This window comes from Armigeres subalbatus, unplaced genomic scaffold (assembly GCF_024139115.2).
Source record: "Armigeres subalbatus isolate Guangzhou_Male unplaced genomic scaffold, GZ_Asu_2 Contig948, whole genome shotgun sequence".
Taxonomy (NCBI): domain Eukaryota; kingdom Metazoa; phylum Arthropoda; class Insecta; order Diptera; family Culicidae; genus Armigeres; species Armigeres subalbatus.
In genome coordinates, this window is record NW_026943753.1 from 347,571 (window position 1) to 368,005 (window position 20,435).

At 38.1% G+C, this 20,435-nt stretch overlaps 2 protein-coding genes across 2 annotated transcripts in view; one reads left to right on the top strand and one right to left on the bottom strand.

Annotated features, from left to right (window-relative positions):
• The window catches only part of LOC134204908 (phosphatidate cytidylyltransferase, photoreceptor-specific-like), a 107,071-nt gene that overhangs the window by 34,540 nt on the left and 52,096 nt on the right, over nucleotides 1-20,435 (top strand). Inside the window, exon 3 of the mRNA XM_062679715.1 lies at nucleotides 6,420-6,516. Within this exon, the coding sequence (XP_062535699.1) occupies nucleotides 6,420-6,516 (97 nt within the window). The remainder of the gene's footprint in view (nucleotides 1-6,419; nucleotides 6,517-20,435) is intronic.
• LOC134204906 (uncharacterized) lies at nucleotides 7,646-20,172 on the bottom strand. Its single transcript, XM_062679713.1, has 4 exons — nucleotides 18,788-20,172; nucleotides 8,281-8,589; nucleotides 8,083-8,219; nucleotides 7,646-8,016 (listed from the first exon to the last, which is right to left on the bottom strand). The coding sequence occupies exons 1-4, from the start codon at nucleotides 19,505-19,507 to the stop codon at nucleotides 7,944-7,946; spliced, it is 1,239 nt and encodes a 412-aa protein (XP_062535697.1). The 5' UTR covers nucleotides 19,508-20,172; the 3' UTR covers nucleotides 7,646-7,943.

Genomic DNA, 20,435 nt, shown 5'->3' on the forward strand with positions numbered 1-20,435 from the left:
GTGTCAACATGCAGATCGTGTTTTTTTTACTGGCACTGCTTTACTGGCACTATGCCAGAAAAGGTGGCACTGTGTGATTGGGAAAGTTTGGTTTTACAACCGAAGTAAATTTGTTTTTGTATTTGGGTACGGAAAAAATCTACATTTTTTGTCGTATGGATATTATAAAAAGGGGATGAAGTCTCAAATCTTAAGTTGCATTGACAGCCGAATTCGAGAACATTGCACGTTCATGAATACGCACTCTACCTGGAAAACCCTGGAAAACCTGGAATTATCAGGGAATTATTGTCAACCTGGAAAATTTAAGGAATTATCAGGGAATTCTTGGGATAATCAGGGAACAGCAAGTGAGAAAGTGAACATGTTGTATTCATATAATTTATTCAAAGGCACTTGTAAGACGAGTTTTTACTATTCCATTTAATTCCTCTACTTTATTGTACCTTTGACAGATAAGTAATTCTCTCTCAATAGTACTTGACTAATCGAGCTAAGTACGAGACACTGAAGACGGCCTTACTAGTACAAACTCGTCTTATGACAAGTGGATACATTCCACTAAAAACTTAAAATAATTTCATTCAAAGGTTCAATTGAGGAGTCGTAAATACACGTTTCAAATGAATAATGCATATGTCATAGGCCATTCCCTCAAATTTTAACTTATACGCCAAGTTTTCTCTAAAAAAGAGGGTTTTCACCATTTGAAAATCCGTTAGAAATTGGCTGAGCTGTGTGGTTTTGAATTTTGAGTTTTGTCGTAAAATGGGGGTTGGGGACGTACGTGTTAATAAATTTTTGTACGAATTTTTAAATAAATTCCTGCAAGAATTGGCGAACGAATCGCTGGAAGTATTTAGAAATATCTTAGGAACTTCTAACTGGAATTAGGGTATATGTTCCGTTATTAATAACATGCTCCTATATCAATAACATTCGCAAAACAGGCAATTTAGGCTCAATTTGCGTTGTGTTTTGTTGTTATCCGGCGTGCTCACTGCTACAAAAATGAGAAATAAAACAATTTGAGCACCAATTCTTTGTTTTCGGGTGGTATTGATTTGGGTACATGGTATGAATTCAAGGAGCAGTTCCCCTACATCTGGAATTTCTTTAGGAATTCTTTCGTATATCATTTTAGGTTCTCCTTGGAAAATATCATCAAAAATTATTCCAGATTTTTTCCAGCAGTCCGACAGGAATTCTTTTTGGAATACCCCCAGGATTTTTTTAAATTCCTGAAAATTTACTTATAAATAATTTGGCAAATTCCTCCAACGATTTCTTTATGGAATTCTCCGGAAATTCCTTCGAAGTTTCTTCTCCAGGTATTTGCTTAGAATTTCTACACGGATTTTTTTTTCGGATTTTCCGTCAGGAGTTCAGTGAAAAATTACTTCAGGAGTTCTTTCGGATGTTCCTTCAGGCTTCAGATAATCCTTATAAAATTTCTTCAGGAATTTCATTGGAAATACATTCTAAATATACTTTAAAAATCCCTTCGGAAAGTCATTTAGAATTTCCTGAAATAATTTTCGTTGGAATTCGTAAAATAATTTCCAAAGTAATTGCTAAAGGAATTTCTGGAGCTTTTATTAAAAGTGTTTCTGAAGAGCTCCTAAAGGATTTTTCGAAAGAATTCCTAAAGGCAATTCCGATGCAATTCCTAAAGGAGTTTTCGAAGGAACTTTGAAGGCATATTTAAAGGAATTCCAGAAATAATTTCCGAAGGAATTTTTTGAAGAATATCTAAAGGAACTTCAGTCGAAATTCCTGAAGAAAATTCCGAAGGTATTTCTAAAGTATTTTGTAAAGAAATTTCCGAAAGAATTCCTTAAGGAGTTACCTAATTGAATTTTCGATGAAATTTAAAGATTCATTTTCGAAAGTATTCACGGAGGAGTTTTAAAATGAATTCCAGATAGAGTGTCTGAAATAATTTTCAAATGAATTTCCAAAAGAATTCCTTAACCTTCTGTCTGTGCTCAAAAAAACTTACGTTGTCTGTGCTCTGGGGTCAAATTGACCCCAAATTGAAATTGCTATAACTTTTTTAATGTTTGGCCAATTTTTGATTTTTTGGGCTGTTTCGAAAAATAATTTAATCATCTTTCAGGTCGTTACCAAAGATTGACTATAGGTGGGCGGGTACATCGCGGGGAGGGGTTTTAGTGAACAAGGGTACAAAACAGTGATTTTTCATGATTATTTTACTTATATCCGAAAATCCTACCCATTTTGAACTGCAACTTTTAAAAAAAGGCTATGCAGGAAGGCATGTGCTTTGGCATGAGGCGTTGATAAGTTTAGAACTCGGCCGCCAGGTTTTGGTATATTTGAATTCATTATTTTAGACTACTCAAATATTCCGATATATAGAATTCTCCTCAGTGTAAATATTCTTATCGCACAAATTAAAAAATGGGAAGAAGTGCTCATTATATTGAGCACCGCTTTGTAGTGCTAGACATCCTGAACAATGTTGTCGAATACAACTTGGGTGTAGGTATGAGGGATCTCAAGCTAAAGCAATATTTCATGTATGCAAGAATATTGCAAGTACACTAGCGCCGCCTATTTGTAAATTTACTTATTATTTATTCCGTCACATGACAGTCTATTTCCACCAGACGAACTTTGTTACAGACGTCATCTTTACAAATTTCAAAATTGTGCGATAAGAATATTTACAATGAGGAAAATTCCATACATCGGAGTTACTTGAGTAGTCTAAAATAATGAATTCAAATATACCGCCACCTGGCGACCAAGCGCTAAACTAATCAATGTCTCATGTCAAAGCAGACGCCTTCTTGCATAACCTTTTTGAAAAGATGCAGTCCAAAATGGGTAGGATTTTCAGATATAATAAAATAAGCATAAAAAATCACTGTTTTGTACCCTTTTTTACGAAAACCCTCCCGCGATGTACCCGCCCACCTAAAGTCAATCTTTGGTAACGACCTGAAAGATGATTAAATTATCTTTCGAAACAGCCCCAAAAATCCAAAATTGGCCAAACATTAAAATAGTTATAGCAATTTCAATTTAAATCAATTTGACCCCAGAGCACAGACAACGTAAGTTTTTTGAAAAAAGGACACTGTAGCGCATATTTTCAAGATTTTTCAAGCGAATTTGCACCTAGGAGACAGATCTCGGCGAGTTTTACCAAACTACCAAAAATTAGGAGAATCGGTTGAAAACTTAAAAAATGGCAGCCACTCAAAGTGGCCTGGGGTCATATTGACCCCAGAGCACAGACAAAAGGTTAAGGATGAATTTCTGAGATAACACCTTGATGATTTTTTCAATATATTCCAGGAGAAGAACTCCTGGAGTTTTGAATAGAATACCTGAAGATGTTGCAAGAGAAACATTCCAAAGAATGTATTATGTAAATTAGTGTACGGCCCCTTAGTTTTTGAAGATTTTGAACTTTTATCAAAAAGTGCCCTAATTTGATGTGTTTTTCCAGAAAACACTCAAAAATATGAAACTTTGCTCGAAAAATCAACGAAACAACATCAAGTCGATTTGTCCCATTGTTGAATTTCTGCGCATATTTGTCATTATGGCATAATATGTTATGTTATACAGTGTTGCTTATAGAAATGGTATTCAATACTTAGTTTTCACTAGCCTCACCATTTGTAGTAGCGAACAAGGCCGGCCAAACGGATTTTTATTCTAAGTTATACCATTGTGATCTAATAACATCAACCACGTGGGTAGTACAAACTTAGACATTAAGCTTGAAACTAGATGTGTGTCAAAGTAGCCATTAACGAAATCAATCACGCAGCGGGACAAATATGCAAACAAGTGTTATATTTCTCGGCATAATTGTCCCGCTCAAATATTTTCATGAATACGGTCGAAAATTATATTTCTGAACAAAAAACTTGAATGAAGTCATTAGAATAGAGGTCTCCCAATAACGTAGTGATGAGATCTTTTTTAATTATCTACTCTTATGAGGCCAAGATTAAAAATTGTAGTTTTGTTCCAAATGCTCAGTTGCATTTTTTTTTAATTTGGAGCAAGTATGCGTAGAACGGCAGTATAGCTGACCCGTCGAACTTCGTCTAACCCAAAATTAATTGACGTTTGCTCTGCGATTTGATTTCATTTGGCCCTCCGGAATCTTCTTCCTTCATAGAGGCGATGAAATATTTAGAAGGGGCAATCGTAGAGCAAATTTCAAATCATCTGTTTTTTAACCATGCCAAATTCGGTTCCAATTGCTTGATTTTTTTTGAGTTAGCATTAGCATAGCATTTAGTAGTTCGCACAAATTCGTAGGTGGTACAAGCCAAGACTATTGTATGAAAGTAGCATCACTTTAATCCGTTACCACAGATATTGATTTGGGAATAATCACTAACTCTTAGATGGAAGCAATGCACTCTCCAATAGTCGAGATCTGTCCTGGCCACGTCCTTGCGAATGCCGAGGAAGGGGAGGATGGTTTGTTAGACACCTACTTAAGAAAGATGCAGAGAACTCTACGATCTCTCATAGGTGCCACGGGAGGTTTTGGGATTGTGGGGAAGGTTCTAACAGTAGGAATCGTTTTGGTATAACGTGAAACACAGAAAGAACTAAGATATAAATACAAAGTAGGAAAGGGACGAGCCTGGAATTGAACCCACGACCTCCTGCTTATAAGGCAGAAGCGGTAGCCACTAGACCACCGAGTTCGTTTTGATTATTTTTTTGAGTTATGCATAAATCAGTGTTTCTTTTGTATAAAAGTCCCCTCCCCCCTTTCAATGCGGAGAGGGGTCTCAAATCATTTCAGAAACATATCTTGCCTCCAAAAACCGTTATATTCCAAATTTGATTCTATTTGCTTGATTACTTTTCAAGTTATGCAAAAAAAATGTTGTAGTATGGGACCCCTTCTTTCTAGAGCGGGAGAGGTCTCGAACCATGATAGGAACATTTTTGTCATCAAAAACATCTACATGCCACATTGGGTTCCATTAGTTTGATTAGTTTTTGAGTTAGGTAGAAAGTTATGTGTGTTTTCCCAGCCTGAAGTTTCCGAATCTATAAGGATCAGACAGACAGAAATTCTTTTTTATGTATAACGAACATTGTGTTTCATTTGTATGGGAGCCCCCCTCTCCAGAAGAACGAATCGAACCATCCCCGGCCCCAAAACCCTCTGCATACAAAATTTTATGCCGATCGGTTCAGTAGTTTCCGAGTCTATGAGGGTCAGACAGACATAATTGCGTTTTTATTTATATAGAAGAAGATAAAAAATAGAATAGATATTAGGGTGGCTCCAATTTGTAAAAAAAAACTTTTTTTTGGTGGGCCCTCTTATTCGGGCTCTGGACAAAATTTCAGTCCAATCGGTCAACATTTGGGCGGTTTTAATTAACTCGTTGAAAGTAAATATGCAAAAAATGTTTGCAGAAACATCCAAAAACAGTGGTTTGCAGTTAGAAGGCACAATTTACGATGAAAAACTGTGATCTTGAAGAATTTAATACAGAATGTTGTGCTGGGAAAAATAGTGTTTCCCCGGCGAAATTATTAGCATTTTTTGAAGTGGGGTTTGAGCAAATTTCGTTTCTTTCACCTATGAAAAGAATATACAGGCCATACCACACTCTAGTAAAATGCTAATATCTTTGCATAATAAACTCTAATCTTCTCGCAGTTTTTAGCATAACATGCTGTATTTAATTCTACAAGAACTGAATGAGTATCATAGTTTCAACGTAAATTGTGCTAACCAACTGTTACTGTCACTGTTTTTTAATGTTTCTGCATACTTTTTACCATATAAATTTCCAACGAGCTTAGCACCGCTCAACCGTTGACCGATTTGGCTGAAATTTTGTTCAGAGCATCAGGGCATCAGGAAAAACCAAATATTAGAGCGGCCCATGAAAAAATTTGAAAAAGTGTTTTTTGAGCCAAATTAATATAGATATTATATTATTGTCTACCGCACAGTAATAAGGACGATGGTTTATATAACGATAGAATTAGAAAATTTCATTGAAATTTATCTGTCACTTTTATTTTTACCCTTCTTTGCTAATGAAATTTTACAAGTGTGACATTTGTGGGTATGCAGAGGTATACTCGTTTGCCAGTGAAAACGGATGAGATAAAAAAGGTTTCCTCCTTTTCTCTTGATCTTCGGATTTTTTCCCAGCCCTATATGGCGCGATCGCAGTAACATGTCAAAGAAACAAAAACAAAATAGATACAATCTGCTATTTGTACTGAATAATTCATTAGAAACGACTTTGATCACTTTTATATTTTTAAGACTGCAGATTATGCGAATACGTAGGGTTTTAGGTTCATGGGGAGCGGATTTGAAGTATTTTTTTATCCTGACATCGGGCTTTACCTACTATATGTTGCTTCCATTTATTTCATTTCAGGTGGAAGAATTGGGTGATAAGAGGCATCTTCACATTCCTTATGATCAGCGGATTTTGTCTTATCATCTATTGTGGTCCACTGGCGCTTATGATAACGGTAAGTATTCTAACGTGAACGCATTCGAATACGACAAATGTTAAGAGTAATCACTGACTTTGCTGCCTATGATCGCATAATTGTAACAATCTGCTTTTGTCATGGGGGAATAGAACGTATGCAAATCTCAATAGGGGTATTCACTTAATGGCGTAGGTTGCTGCATATCTGTTTATAGAAATGTTTTATAGGCGATTTGAAATGTGTCCCTTGTGATTGTGTATGAAACATTTCAATAATCAGCAGCTGCTTACGCTGTCAAGTGAATATCCCCAATGATTTTCTAAAATTTTCAAAAAAGGCACAAACACTCTACACTGCAAAAAAAAGTTTACACACAAAAGACTTTGAACTATGATCTTTTGAATATAAAGTATTCAGATATGACTTCAAAGTACGCTCTTTCGTGGGAGAATGGGACTACACTGATGTAATCTGAAAAAGTGACGTATGCGCCATTTCACAACATCCATGTTTTCCATTTTTCTGTAAAGATTACGATGAATACTACTCGTTAACACCATTTTTGAAAAATGACGTATACGTCACTTTGCCAGATTACGGCAGTACACACAAAAAGGAATACATATTTTAACTTTTATTCACAAATGAATAACTTTTAAGCATAAAAACAGGAAAAATGTGTGAAATTTATGCCTTTTATGCATCAAATTTTACTCCTTTTGTTGGTAGTCCCATTCTCCCGCAAAAGAGCATACTTCTCCACAAAAGAGCATACTTTCAGTTTTGAAATATTTCCATTATACTAAGTAAAGCACATTAATTGCGTAAATTTATGTTGAAAGAACATGCCACACCGGCAACATTGTCAAATTATCATTTATTGAAAATTTAGGTCATTTTAGGCTGGGATGCCAAAAATGTCCTCAATTTAATCGCTAGAAATCGAGATTTTGCTCCTCAAGAATGACCATTATGTATAAAAATCAGCGAATGCATTATAATTATTTCCGATAGAAAGCATATGGTTCTAATATGTTGGTCCAGTTACGATTTCTCATCATTGTCACACAAAATTTTAGCATTTACTGACCTTTTTCCACATATTGCATCATTATCTAAATTAGTTCTAATTGAATTTCGGATAGATCATTGCTAAACAACTCAATTATACAATAGTGGAGATTATATTTCCTTCGAATTAAACTGTAAAACTATGGTAAATAGTGCTGCTTATAATATCGTAGTAAACTTTAGTACATAGTTTGACTCGTAGTGTATCAAACTAGCAAAATTTCTTATAGAAAATACCATCGTTTATGCTTAATGTCAACAATTTAAGGCATTCGTGGTGTATTATTTGTCGTTGTTCACTATCCATGAAACATATCCTTAAATCATAATCAAATTATAAAACAAAATAATATAGCTACAAGTGGTTTGCAGAATCCTCATATACAGCAGTACTACTTGATGGCAGACTCTTTCAAGTGGTTGCTTATCTGATTTGCACATTTATTGCAGTCCTCGATGCTGTTCCTAAAAAAAGAAATAACGAATATCTCATATGCCCTTATCGGTCAATCGATGTTCAACGATGCTTACCGTACAACGTTACTTAGCACCTTATTCCTAGTCATTTCGCTGGCGAGTTTTGCCTGGAGGGCTGAAATCAGTTCATCTTTGGTCTGCAGCTGTTGCTTCAGATGAGATATAGTTTCTTCCTGAACTTCAAAAATTATCTGAAATAGGTTTGTTCCGTAAAAATGGTGCAAAAAGCAAACCGATGAAGATTTGTCTTACCCTAGATTCTTCCATGCTCTCCGAATAGGATGGCGGTTCGTCGAGGCAGAAGAACTCCCGAACGACCGGGCAGGTTCGCATGGCATCATCGCCCATGATGGTGTTGATAAAGGTTTGCAGTCCCTGTATCCGGTTGTCGATGAAACCGCTGCTAAAGTTATCGCCGAACCATTTCTTCCGCGGGAGTATCAGAGTGCAGTGCGGGAAGTACGTTCGCAGTTTGTTGTTCAAACGCACAAAATCGGTGTAGCGCCGCAGTACCAACCAGCATGTATGGGAGATGCTATTTTCGATGCGCAGTTTGAAGATCTGTTCGGTGGAGGAAGCGTGCCGCCGCAATCATGAGAGGGGAGCAAAAAAGAATAAAGATAATTAGGTCATTCGATGTTAGTAAACAAATGAATGTTTTACTTTGAGGAATGCATGTCGCAGCAGATTCAGTTATTATATGACGTACAAAAGCTCTTAAACATGTGAAACATAAATAATTTGTTCCACGCTTATGAAAATGAGGTGGATTGCGGACCTGGAGACCGACCATGATAACTAAATAAAACCTAAATGGAACATGGAGACTCGACTAACATTGAAGTCGAATACTACCGCCGCAAGCATAACTATCATATATTGATATGAATTCCATGTCAATATGGGACAGTTTTTTCCGGGCCTTCCTTAGCCGTGCGGTAAGATACGCAGCAACAAAGTAAGAACATGCTGAAGGTGATTGGGTTCGATTCCCGGTCCGATCTATGAAATTTTCGGTTTGGAAATTGTCTCGACTTCCCTGGGCATAAAAGTATCACACCTTAACCTTACGCGTTATACATTTTGAAAGCGTAACAAATGAACCGTTTGTTTGAGAAACTGCATATGTAACATTTTTGGCCAAAATGAGATTTTTATATATTCTGAATCCTCGTCCAAAAATATGTATTCTGGCAAAAAATACAAAAAAAAAATTTGTTCAGGAATGTATGATTTTTTTTCGTTTGTTTGAGAAACTACATATATCCACGTACTTTGAAGGGCAATTGTGGAGTACAGCTTACATTTTTTGCACTGAAAGTGCCCACGGTGTTGAGTTTTGCTAAAAACTATTGATCTGTATCGAAGAAATTGAAATATTCGGTGCAAATTTGTTCAAAAACAGATTTTTGTTGTTTTCTCGAAATAGTGTTAAATGGACTTATGCAGTTTCTCAAACAAATGATTCAAATCGTTTCAAAACGAATTATTCTTCTCTCAACCAAAACATCCAGCATGGTGCTAATTACTCGATTTCATAGTAACATCGAAATCTTTGGATGATCCAAAAAATGAAATATAATTATATGTGTAGCATCAAAAGATATTCCTTTGGAATTTCGACATAAAAAACGTATTGATTTTCATAAGTCTATGAAATAAGAGCAACTTATAAAATGCTCAAGATTACGAGGCGCGTTCTTTTCAAAAGTTTGTAACCATGTGACCGAAGGCCATTAAACCAAAGCCATTTTGGCCGGATAGATCAATTGGCTGAAAATGCCGTTTGAAAAAAAGGAAATTTTACTGAAATTTGCAGTTGGCCAAGCATGTGATTTGGCCGAAAAAGTCATTTGGTCGAAAATGTTGTTTCCCTTTCGGCCGTAAATTCTCTTTAGTCAAATGACATTTTCGGCCAAGAGGGTTAGAAGCCCGTTCCAGTCGTGAAATAAGCGATAAGCGAAACATTCTTCACCGGTCTACTGGGTACTGTCCGCATGTTTGAGCTTTTCCTGCTTTTTCTGAGATCTTTGCAGAATTAAGGATGCTCCAAATGTTACACATTTTCTGGTATTCAATTTTGTAGTTTTTGGAGCTAACTCAAGTCCTTACGATTCAGATCATTGTCATGACTTAAACTTTTCAGAATATCTACAGATATTTTTGTTTCCACAGATCATACAAATTACTAATATTTCCGCGTTATCTAAGAAATCAATTTAACTTTTGTTGATCCTTTAGAATTCCTAGATATACAAGATATTTACGAAAACTGGCTCTTTAAAATAATCAACTAATTTTTCTTGCAATTGTTCGAATCTGTCACAAATATTCTAGATATCTTATTTTCTACCGATAAACAGACTCATTATAGCATCCGGGACACCTGTCAATGCGGGACAGGAAGGCTGAATCCGGGACTATCCCGCATAATCCGGAACGTCTGGTCACTTAATGTTAGCCTCATGATATGATATACAAATGCAAAAATAGTAACATGGTTTAGAAACCTCGTAGTTAATAACTGTGGAAGTCCTTGAAGAATTCTAAGACAATGTCCCAAGGGGGATGTCATGCCAATAAGAAGAAGAAGGAGGGACAGTTTTGCTTGCAGCGGCAGTGTAGCTAGGTGAAAAAAATGGCATTATGTTGCACCTTGGATTTTCCCAATATTAAGGTGATTATACAACAAAGCCACAAATCGGCCATCTTAGAAACCACGTGCTTTTTGCAGTAATTTTTCAAGAGCACGAATTGAGCGAACCATAACGCACATAAGAAAAGACACAATGGAACATCATTTGTTCACTTATGCTAAACAATCGACTTTAATTTCAGCACTTTACGAAAAAGATTACGTCAGATATGGGTTTTCGGGAATAGGAGTAGGAAAACACGTTGTGAATTTGAAATTCATCACGGGATTAGTTATATAATCACCTTAAATTGCAGTACATTTTTTTTTTTATTTGAAAAAAAACTCAACTTAGCGAAATGATCGATTGAGCCAATATTTAGCTGAAACTGAATTATTTTCAAGTTTGAAGGGTGTCCACAGTTGAATTGCATCACTTTCAAAAAGGCGATAACATTTTCTTATGGTAAATTGGACTGACGTTCGCTACATTTTGGACCAAGTTTAAGCTTATTCTTTAAGTCGGTTCACAGCACCTTTCTGTTTTCGATTGTTGAAATAGTTTAAGGCATCCAAAATATGGTTTCAAAACAGGTACGCATTTGTTAAGTTACAATCAAGTGGTGGGTTTGAAAATACTAATTCGTCTCACGACACATGAAGAAATTAGTTTTGTTCTTAACTAGACGAACCTGTTGGATCTTGGTGGTGGTTGATCCCTAGAAGTTATGCCTACCTCCGTTCTGCTCATGATCTTCAGTATCTTGAGTTGTCAGCACTCATTATTATATAATGTGGGGGGCTTGCGTGAAATAGAACTTGAAACAAATGAGTGTTTAGAACAGGTATCCACCGGTTGACACTAAACGGATCAACTTAAAATATAAACTTTTGCTTATGCAATCTGATAACTTTTATTTATTTTTCACGCATCAATTTCTTAGGAGCTTTGTTTTAGTGGATACTACATAACGCAAGAGAGGGTTTAAACTCTGCGTTATATTGCATGAATTCCCCGATTCGGTGCGTTACTATTACAGTAATAGCTGTTTCAGGGTAGTTGGGATCGAGTTTGGATAACTAAAGTAAATATGATTTGTTGAAGCATGTGCACGTAAATGTTCTAGTGTACTTTTAAAATACCTTACGAACTACCGAAACGTTCCATTCACATGACAGCTGATTCTTTCAGAAACTAATGTGCTGCTTCAAATATGTTCAATTCTCGTCAAAATTGATAAAATTACGTCGAATCCTTTTGATAGAACATAAGTGTTTAATATAGACTGACTTTGGTGATGTTTAGGCAAACATCTGGTAGCGACACGGCAAGTATTTCCGTCCATCGTCGTAGGTGCAAAAACCAATGAAAGCTACGTTCATTTGCCGGAACTTATTTTGCTTTAAATGTAACGTATCTTTGGAGCAGTTGTCCAGTGTTTGGAATGTTTCTTTAGTGACTTCAATATCAATAAGAACGTTGTTTGGACAATTACTAATATTCCAGGGTCAAATGGCGGAGGCCCTTTTATTATTTTTATTACAGACGACCGGCATTTGAAGAAAATGAACGTCCATATGAACAAAAAGATTATACTGCCACCAAACATAGACGGAGTTACAGATATCGGTTGGAAGAAAGACGTGGAATCGAACATCTAGGGATCCAAGGACTAGCATCCCTCCGTGGTGCACAATTACCATACTAATCATAATTTATTTGTCTCGTTTCAGCAAACGCAACTCTTCTCCACTAATCTTTCCCTTTCCTGTCAACTCTCTTTTCTTTAATGTATCTGACACTTGTGGGACTGGTTAAGCCCAGCGCCTGCTTGTGGTTGGAAACCGGTGTACTATACGGTCTAGCGCATGCTAACGGTGAAGGCTTGGTAGGTCTTCACCTAACTTAAGTGTAGATGGGCGGACAGTGTCTGCCAGGGTGAAGGCTGATAAATTACAATTACAACTAGACGAACCTGTTGGATCTTGCTCGGGTTCACGAAAACCTGCCTCAGTATGCTGAACAGAATACGCGACAAAATTTTGTACACCGAGTTCAGAAGGGCGATCCCTGTGTCATTGGCACACTCTAGTCTGTGCCTTTTCTCGGGCATATGAGGCTATCCTGCTAGCCGATAGCAATTCTTTATCCTGCCATATTGTCTGGATAATGTGGTGGATCGGATGCAGCTGCTAACTTCCGTGTTTGAGAAGCTCGACCGGGACCTCGTCCTTCCCAGAGTCTTCTTTACCACATCCAGCGATGGTGATTCCACAGCTAGACCGTCGCTGACTTTGTCCATCCTGCTCCTTAATACACCTTTATTTTAACCGTTCAACAAATCTTCGAAGTACTCATTCCACCTGGATGCCACCATAGTCTTGTCTGTCAGAAAAAGGTGGGTACTTGCACCGTGCCTGCCATTTTGTTTTATACCACGCGCCACTGACTGTTGCGTAAAACTTCCGCATATCGTTTCTATCCATGTTCTCCTGCGTTTCAGCCATCATACTCTCTTCGTGCTGCCTTTTTTATGCGGTGGATTCGTTTCTTTTTTTCCCTTGCGACACTGTACCGCTCTCTATTGTAACGGGTATGAGCCACTAGCTTTCGACTCCTAGCAGCATTTTCCTCGCTCGTCACTCGCTGGCACTCCTCATCAAACCAACCATTCCCTGCGCTGTTGTAGCCACAGCTTCGTGGATATTTTCCCACAATCTGTTGAGCGGGTTCATTCAAAGTTCTCACGTTCCAAAATCCGACTTTCCAATCGTTGTCCTTTATTCGTTGCCGGGTTTGTTGCCGTTAAATCCATCCGTATGCTCTACGTTTGCCTTTCTTAGTAACTGTAGAATCTTCAATGGGGTACCTTACCAGACGCTGTTGCGACCCGGTCCTAACAGACGCTCGACCAGATTTGCACTTCCGAAGAGGAACAATCCCCCCTCTTCCTTGTCAGTATACGACCATAGTTCTCACCGGGGGTGTTGGTTACCCAATAATCCCTAAGGTTTCTCTTAGATCCACGGGGAGGTAGAGATAGGAGTCTTAGGAATATAGGCTGTTCCAGAAATTATAAGCAAACTTAGTTTTTTTTTATATTTCGAACTATTTTCATTTTTTTTGGCTACGTAGGTATAGTTTATTATCTTGTCTACTTTTTTTTCTAGTGTAGAGTTTTGCCGGTTTTATGGAATATAAGTCTTGTATTAAGATTTTTTCCTGCAAATGGTTTTGAGGTGTTTGCACAACACTGATTCAAGTAGTTTCTTTAAATTACTCATCAATATCCACACTAAATCCATTGAATATGGTCATTATGTTTATTCATCAAGCATTACAGGTGTCAAAGCCTAGCGGTAAGCTGCGCGGCTATAAAGCAAGACCATGATAAGAGTGGCTGGGTTCGATTCCCGGTGCCGCTCTACGCAGTTTGCAATTTGGAAATTGTCTCGACTGGGCATAAAAGTATGATCGTGATATACGAATGCGGAAATGGTAACTTGGCTAGACCTCGCGGTTAATAACTGTGGCGGCAATGTTCTAGTGGTCGATGTAATGCCACTAAGAAGAAGAAGAAGACATGAGTCAAAGCTTAATATTGTAACCGAAGGAGGATTAGAAGCATTTTAAATTCACTTGGTGGTGCTCCGAAAACGTCAAATAGATGACGAGGCTTCGTTTTCAATTATTAAACATGTTTTTTGCTTTGTTGAATCACTCAGTTTTAGCTTGTGACTAGGCTTTATGGGCTTTAATATGATAAATCTATACCAAAATTTTACAATCAAATTTATGCCAATAAATTATGTTGCGGCCGAGAACAATCAGATTTCAACTTATCGTGCCAAATTGCATAGCTCGACAAGCTATGAAGCGATAGATTGGCTTGCCTTTGGAAAATTTGATGTCATGTCCAACAATCTATTTCATTTATTACGAGACGCTTAGAATACACTATTTGAACACTCACTCAATCTAATTCAGCTAAAGTAGTCATGTTGGTTTTTCATTATAGCACCAAAACGAGTGCTATAATGAATATTATGCAACCCATTTGAGTTGTATAATGGTCATTACAGCACCCATTCTGTTGGTATGGAAAATTAGGTTGTTTTATCATTGAAAGACGAACTGTAAACCAGGTATTATGATCAGGATTTGCAAAAAGTACATTTTCTGTCCCAAAAAAGGGGCCGTAAACTAATTACGTAAGCAAATTTTCTGGGTTTTTAAACCCCCACCCCCGCCATGCGCCATGTACGATTTTTCCCACACAAATCATTTTTTATTTATATTGAGCGTAAGCAAATGGTAGACCCCCTCTTCCCATAAGTGCGTACGTAATTAGTGTACGACCCCAAAGAAGCATAATATTTTCTAAATTTGAAACAAAATATTCAGAAAATTACAATCCGATTTATGAATATCAGCCTTTGAAGTTTAAAATTGCATCTTTCATATAAAACTTCAAACAAAAAAAAATCTAATGAAATCAAAAATTATCGGATCTTGTTGAAATTTTGCTAAGCTGATCATCGTTTGATAGATTACCGTCAAACGATTTAGTTTGATTGAAATATTGTTTAGTTTTGTTTATCCGTGGTTTTGTGCAATCAGGTCATGTAAATTCTTGATAGGACTGTTATGCAGGTGCTTTCAATATGGGACGCACATGACTTGGTATTTTTCACTCACAAATTCTGATGTGGTCAAAACACCTCGGCTGAAATTTGATGATGTCGATCAATATGGATTTACACAAATTCTTAAAAGGCTCCCCCAGCTCTAAGCGATTTCAACGTTGCGACGGCTACAACTAGTCGTCGCGATTTTATCGTTGGGTCGCTGCAGGAAATGTTTCATTTACACTTCCATAACAACGACGACATTATTGCAGTCGCCAAGCGATAGAATCGCTTCGGGATAGTCTCGTCGCATCTGTTTGGGGGAACCTTAATATGAATCACAACACTTAATGTAAATCAAGGAGTTCGATGAACTTTCACAGATTTTTCAACAGAAGAACACTGTTTGGTAATAATTTTACAGTTTTTCGGCATAAATAAAAATGGGGTTTAAAACCATTAAATTATAACCGAACAATATATGAATCATTTGTTTAAGAAACTGCATATATCCAGGAGCTCTCCTTAGCCGTGCGGTAAGATGCACGGCTACAAAGCAAGACCATGCTGAGGATGGCTGGGTTCGATTCCCGATCTAGAAAATTTTCGGATTGGATATTGTCTCGACTTCCCTGGGCATAAAAGTATCATCGTGTTAGCCTCATGATATACGAATGCAGAAATGGTAACTTGGCTTAGAAACCTCGCAGTTAATAACTGTGTGAAGTGCTTAATTAACACTAAGCTGCGAGGCGTTAATGTCCCAGTGGCAGGCCTGGTAGCGAGTCACTTTTTAGTGACTTAGTCACTATTTTGAGTTTAGTCACTAAAAAGTCACTATTTGCATCCAAAAGTCACTAAAGTCACTATTTTTGGGAAAATGGTCACTAAAGTCACTTTTTTTGCATTGCCTGTTGTGAAAAAGTTCAAAATAAAAATTATTTTTACCTATTATGATCAACCAAATCAAATCTGCAAACGGGCTTGGGCCCGTTACATTTCTTCTACTTTGTATCTTTCCATATATTTCTAATGTTCTAGCAATTACTAGAACTGGAAATAGGCTTTCATACTGTTTCCATCTGCTATCATCTACCTATATCTTGACTAGTTCTAGCGGTTCGATATGAGCGAAAAAGCTCGTTTCTGACCTTCAATTTTGATATAGCACTCTTTCCTTACTACCACATTGGACGAACCTATGCCATGAAAACCTAACCCCCAGATTCCAATAAAATTCCGCATGAACTCGTGGCGAGTGCGCAGAGGCGTTCTCGGCTTGTAGTGGGCGAATGATTGCATCATCAATTCCTTCGCATTCCCGATAGACCGTGAGGACGTGGCCAGCGCCGTTATCGACCATTTCAAATATATGAGCTCTCTGACTATGCACATTAAGGTGGGAGAATGAATCCCATGCTTCCATCCATTAATTCCCTGTTCTTTCTGATCAATTGTTCGTTCTGGTCAATCAGGGAGTACCAACTACGGAAATACACGGTCATCATGCTCATCATCAACAAAATCAAATTTCTATTTTTTATTATTTCCGATGCATGTCAAGTAAGATCTTTTTCTTCACGAATTTGTTAAAATGCGAAAGGCGAACCTCAAGTAAAGAGTACAGAATTTAAGGAGATTGGTAGCAGAACCACGTCTGCTGACGAGCGTTAATACCCTCCGGTGACAAAGATAGTGAACAGCTTCAGTTTCATCACATGACAATGATGTTTGATGTTTCTCAACGTCAGGAAGAATAATGAGCGACAGCCGATAAGGGCGTCAATAACTGAAAGTACATTATTGACGCCTTGCGACGCTAAGAGAATATCAACGAATATCATCCTCAATATCCAACTCAGTGGTACTTAAAGTCGTAGTCACTGGCCTCTTGCTTCCATCCTCTCCCTCCTTACAATCTAGACGAGCGTGGCCAGTAGTAGTAATCCTCATGCCTTTGTTGTTTTTCTTGATTTCTGGTAGCATTCTATATAAGGATAACACTAGTTTGCAATCTACGAATTATACCGTAACAATGCTAATGCAACTTGTAGTTCTATACCCGGTTCAAAACTTCTTACAAAAGTTACTATTTGGTCACTTTTTCTGCAATTGAAAGTCACTATTTGGTTACTTTTTCGTTATCGTTGGTCACTAAAGTCACTATTTTTATCGGCATTCATCGCTACCAGCCCTGCAGTGGGCGATTTAATGCCAATGAAGAAGATGATATATCTATTTTACATAATTCCGAGAAAACAACAAAAAACTGTTTCTGAATAAACTGGCATCGAATCTTTCTTCTTCGATACAGATCAATAGTTTTAGGCAAAACTCGACACCCTGGATAGTTTCTCGAACAAATGGAAAAATTTCATATTTCTCATGAGATGAATATATGTTCAGTAAGATTGAAAACGGAACTATATGCAGTTTCTCAAACAAACGGTTCATATTGCTGGAAAGAATTCGGTTTCAGAATTTTCTGAAATCTGACAAATGACACCGTAAAACGAGTTATAGTACTGTTCCATTGAATCCCACCACTTTTATAGATACGTCGTCTTCAATGTCTTACTAGACTCAACTATCGAGTCAAGTATGTGACGCTAAAGACGGCCTTTCTGTTGAGGATGAAATACGTATCTGTAAAGATTACAAAGTTGTGGCATAATATGGAATAGTACTAATTCATGTTACGACAAGTGGAGACATTCCACTAAACGTGACTTAAATAAATTTCTATAAAACTATAAAGCTCTGGCTCACGGAGCAACCTATCTATGGAATAAAACTCCATGATAGAAATTAGTCGCTTATTGACCAATTATGTGTCTTTCCCAAAATGTGCGTACCTATATTTTTGGACGAACAAGTCCTCCGTACAACCTTAGTCAATACAAGAAGATATATGTTGAAATCAATTCAAACATCACTTATGATTGTTCATTATTACCTTCAGCTATTTGTATCGCTATTTGCCTTCCTCATACATTGAGAGGCGTTTTTGTTCACATTATCCCTATCTGCATTCCGCTTATCATTAGGTTTTATTTGCATATGCATCATACTTTCCACAAATCAATTGAAATACACAACCGCGATTTGTTTAGCGTGTCGAAACGAATCTCGTGTGTTTTCCTAAATCACGCAAACATTCCATCACGAGCCGATTTGCACTTGATAGGAAAGAGGACTATTAGGGTATAGTGCTTAGAAACAGCACTCGATATTTCCATTGAGTTCATGAAGTTTCAATCTTCTGCATTGTGCACCCTCGAGTAAGCACAAAAGCTTCCAGCGAAGCTTTAACAAAATAGTATTGCGTTCGTCGATTTTTGGGACTCCAGCCGAGAATAACTATCATCACCCTAAAGACCTATGTGTTGCATCTCGTAGCCTGTAATTACCGCCCTTCGTTATCAATACCTATCTTAACCGCACTCTCTTTCTTCGCATGATTATAGAAAATAAAGCAACAAAAACAGTACTCACAGTGAATCGGGCTCTCTCTTCCATGACCTCATAGCCGATGATTGGTATGCGAACGGCGACATTGTTATTGCTACTGATTTCCGCGAACTTGTCGGCCCTGCCCAATTCGCCACCGCTGAGCTCCGATGGCCTCCGGCTGCTTTCGTACATTCTCTGCCGTTGGCCGCTGGATCCGCCGGTCACGCTGCCCTGCCTGAACGGGGCCGGAGGTTGATGCGTGCTCTTGACTGCCAACGTCCGCAGGCAAACCTCGGATTTGGCACCTAGGTACAAATTATTCGCATTCACTGCGTCACTCAACGCAATCCCTCCGGGGGATTGGGCACTGTTGTGGAGATCACTTTCCGACTTGGTGAACCGCAGCGATGATGATGAGTGGGTGGCGTTGTTGCGTTTATGCAGACTCGGATACGAAACAGAGCGTTTCTTGTGAGTTAGAGCTGTCGTTGCAGGAGCTATAGAAGACGATATGCTGACGGTGCTTGAATTTCTCCACTTTTCATTTTTACTACTTGGCTGGTTATGATGACGGTGATGACTATCATGGTGAGGGCCACCAGTAGCGCCAGCACCAACACTACTGATGTTGGTATTGCTGCTGACAACGATGCCCGTTGGTCCTCCACCAAAGCTACGACTTTTGTTGATAAAGTGATTCTGCTTTTGCTGGGCAGATGATAATTTGTTCCTGTCCCGTTTCTGTATTGCTCGAAGCGACATCTTCGCTCCCTGTCGAGCCTACGATGCTCTTGACCACTTACACACGTATTACTACTGGTCAATATGTGGTAGCGGTTTCTTACGAATAGAACCGATTCTAATTAGATGACACACTCGAAACTTTCTGGCGTCGTGATATATGAGAACACACTTGCACACCGTCACGTCAGCCGAAGTGTATTTCCGAGGAAACCTTGAAGATTGCACTGCAGTGAATGTTGTTGGTCGCAAAACTTGCTTTGTCGTAATTCAATTTGTGTTTCGCAAATGCTACGCTAGATTTTCTTTGTCTACTGCAGCAGACTGCTCACTGGTCATCGTGAAGGCGATTTTGCTGGTCAGACACCCACTACTTTTTTTAATTGCGAATGATTTGAGTTTCTATGTCACACAATCGTACAGATCGAGGTTTTCGTACTGCACTGGAAGGTAAAGTAAGCTCGACTGATTGACTACTGCTTGGCTGACTGAATGAGCCTCCTGGCTAGTTTCTACTGCAACGCTAAGTACACACAACACAGTAGAAGAGGCTTACATGACTTTCGAGTTTTGAATGCTCGAATGCGTGGTTGGATCTTTCTATAGTGGCGAACGCAGCAACAACAGCGACTCAACAGGCGAACGGAAAACAAAAAACGAAACATGCAATAAACATCTGTAGGAACCACGCTATGCCAATAATGTGTTGTACCTATATCATAAACTTGTCTGTGCTTTGGCATGATGGGCTGCATGTTGAATGTTTTCATTCACCACCACGATACCATGATAGTAGACACCAGCTCAGGTCAGGTAGACACTAGGAATATGCAAACAGAGTCGGTAACCGTTATGTAGTGGTGAGCATTGAATGGGCATCCCATAGACCCACTAGTACTGTAGTGGAATTATATCACATGCTTGATAGATTGTATGATTCGAATCAGTA

Coding starts and splice junctions, on each gene's coding strand:
- LOC134204906 (XM_062679713.1), bottom strand. CDS start 19,507: ATGTCGCTTCGAGCAATACAGAAACGGGACAGGAACAAATTATCATCT. Junction 8,590..18,787: donor AAGAGAGAGCCCGATTCACT/GTGAGTACTGTT, acceptor TCCACCGAACAG/ATCTTCAAACTGCGCATCGA. Junction 8,017..8,082: donor GTGCTAAGTAACGTTGTACG/GTAAGCATCGTT, acceptor TTCTTTTTTTAG/GAACAGCATCGAGGACTGCA.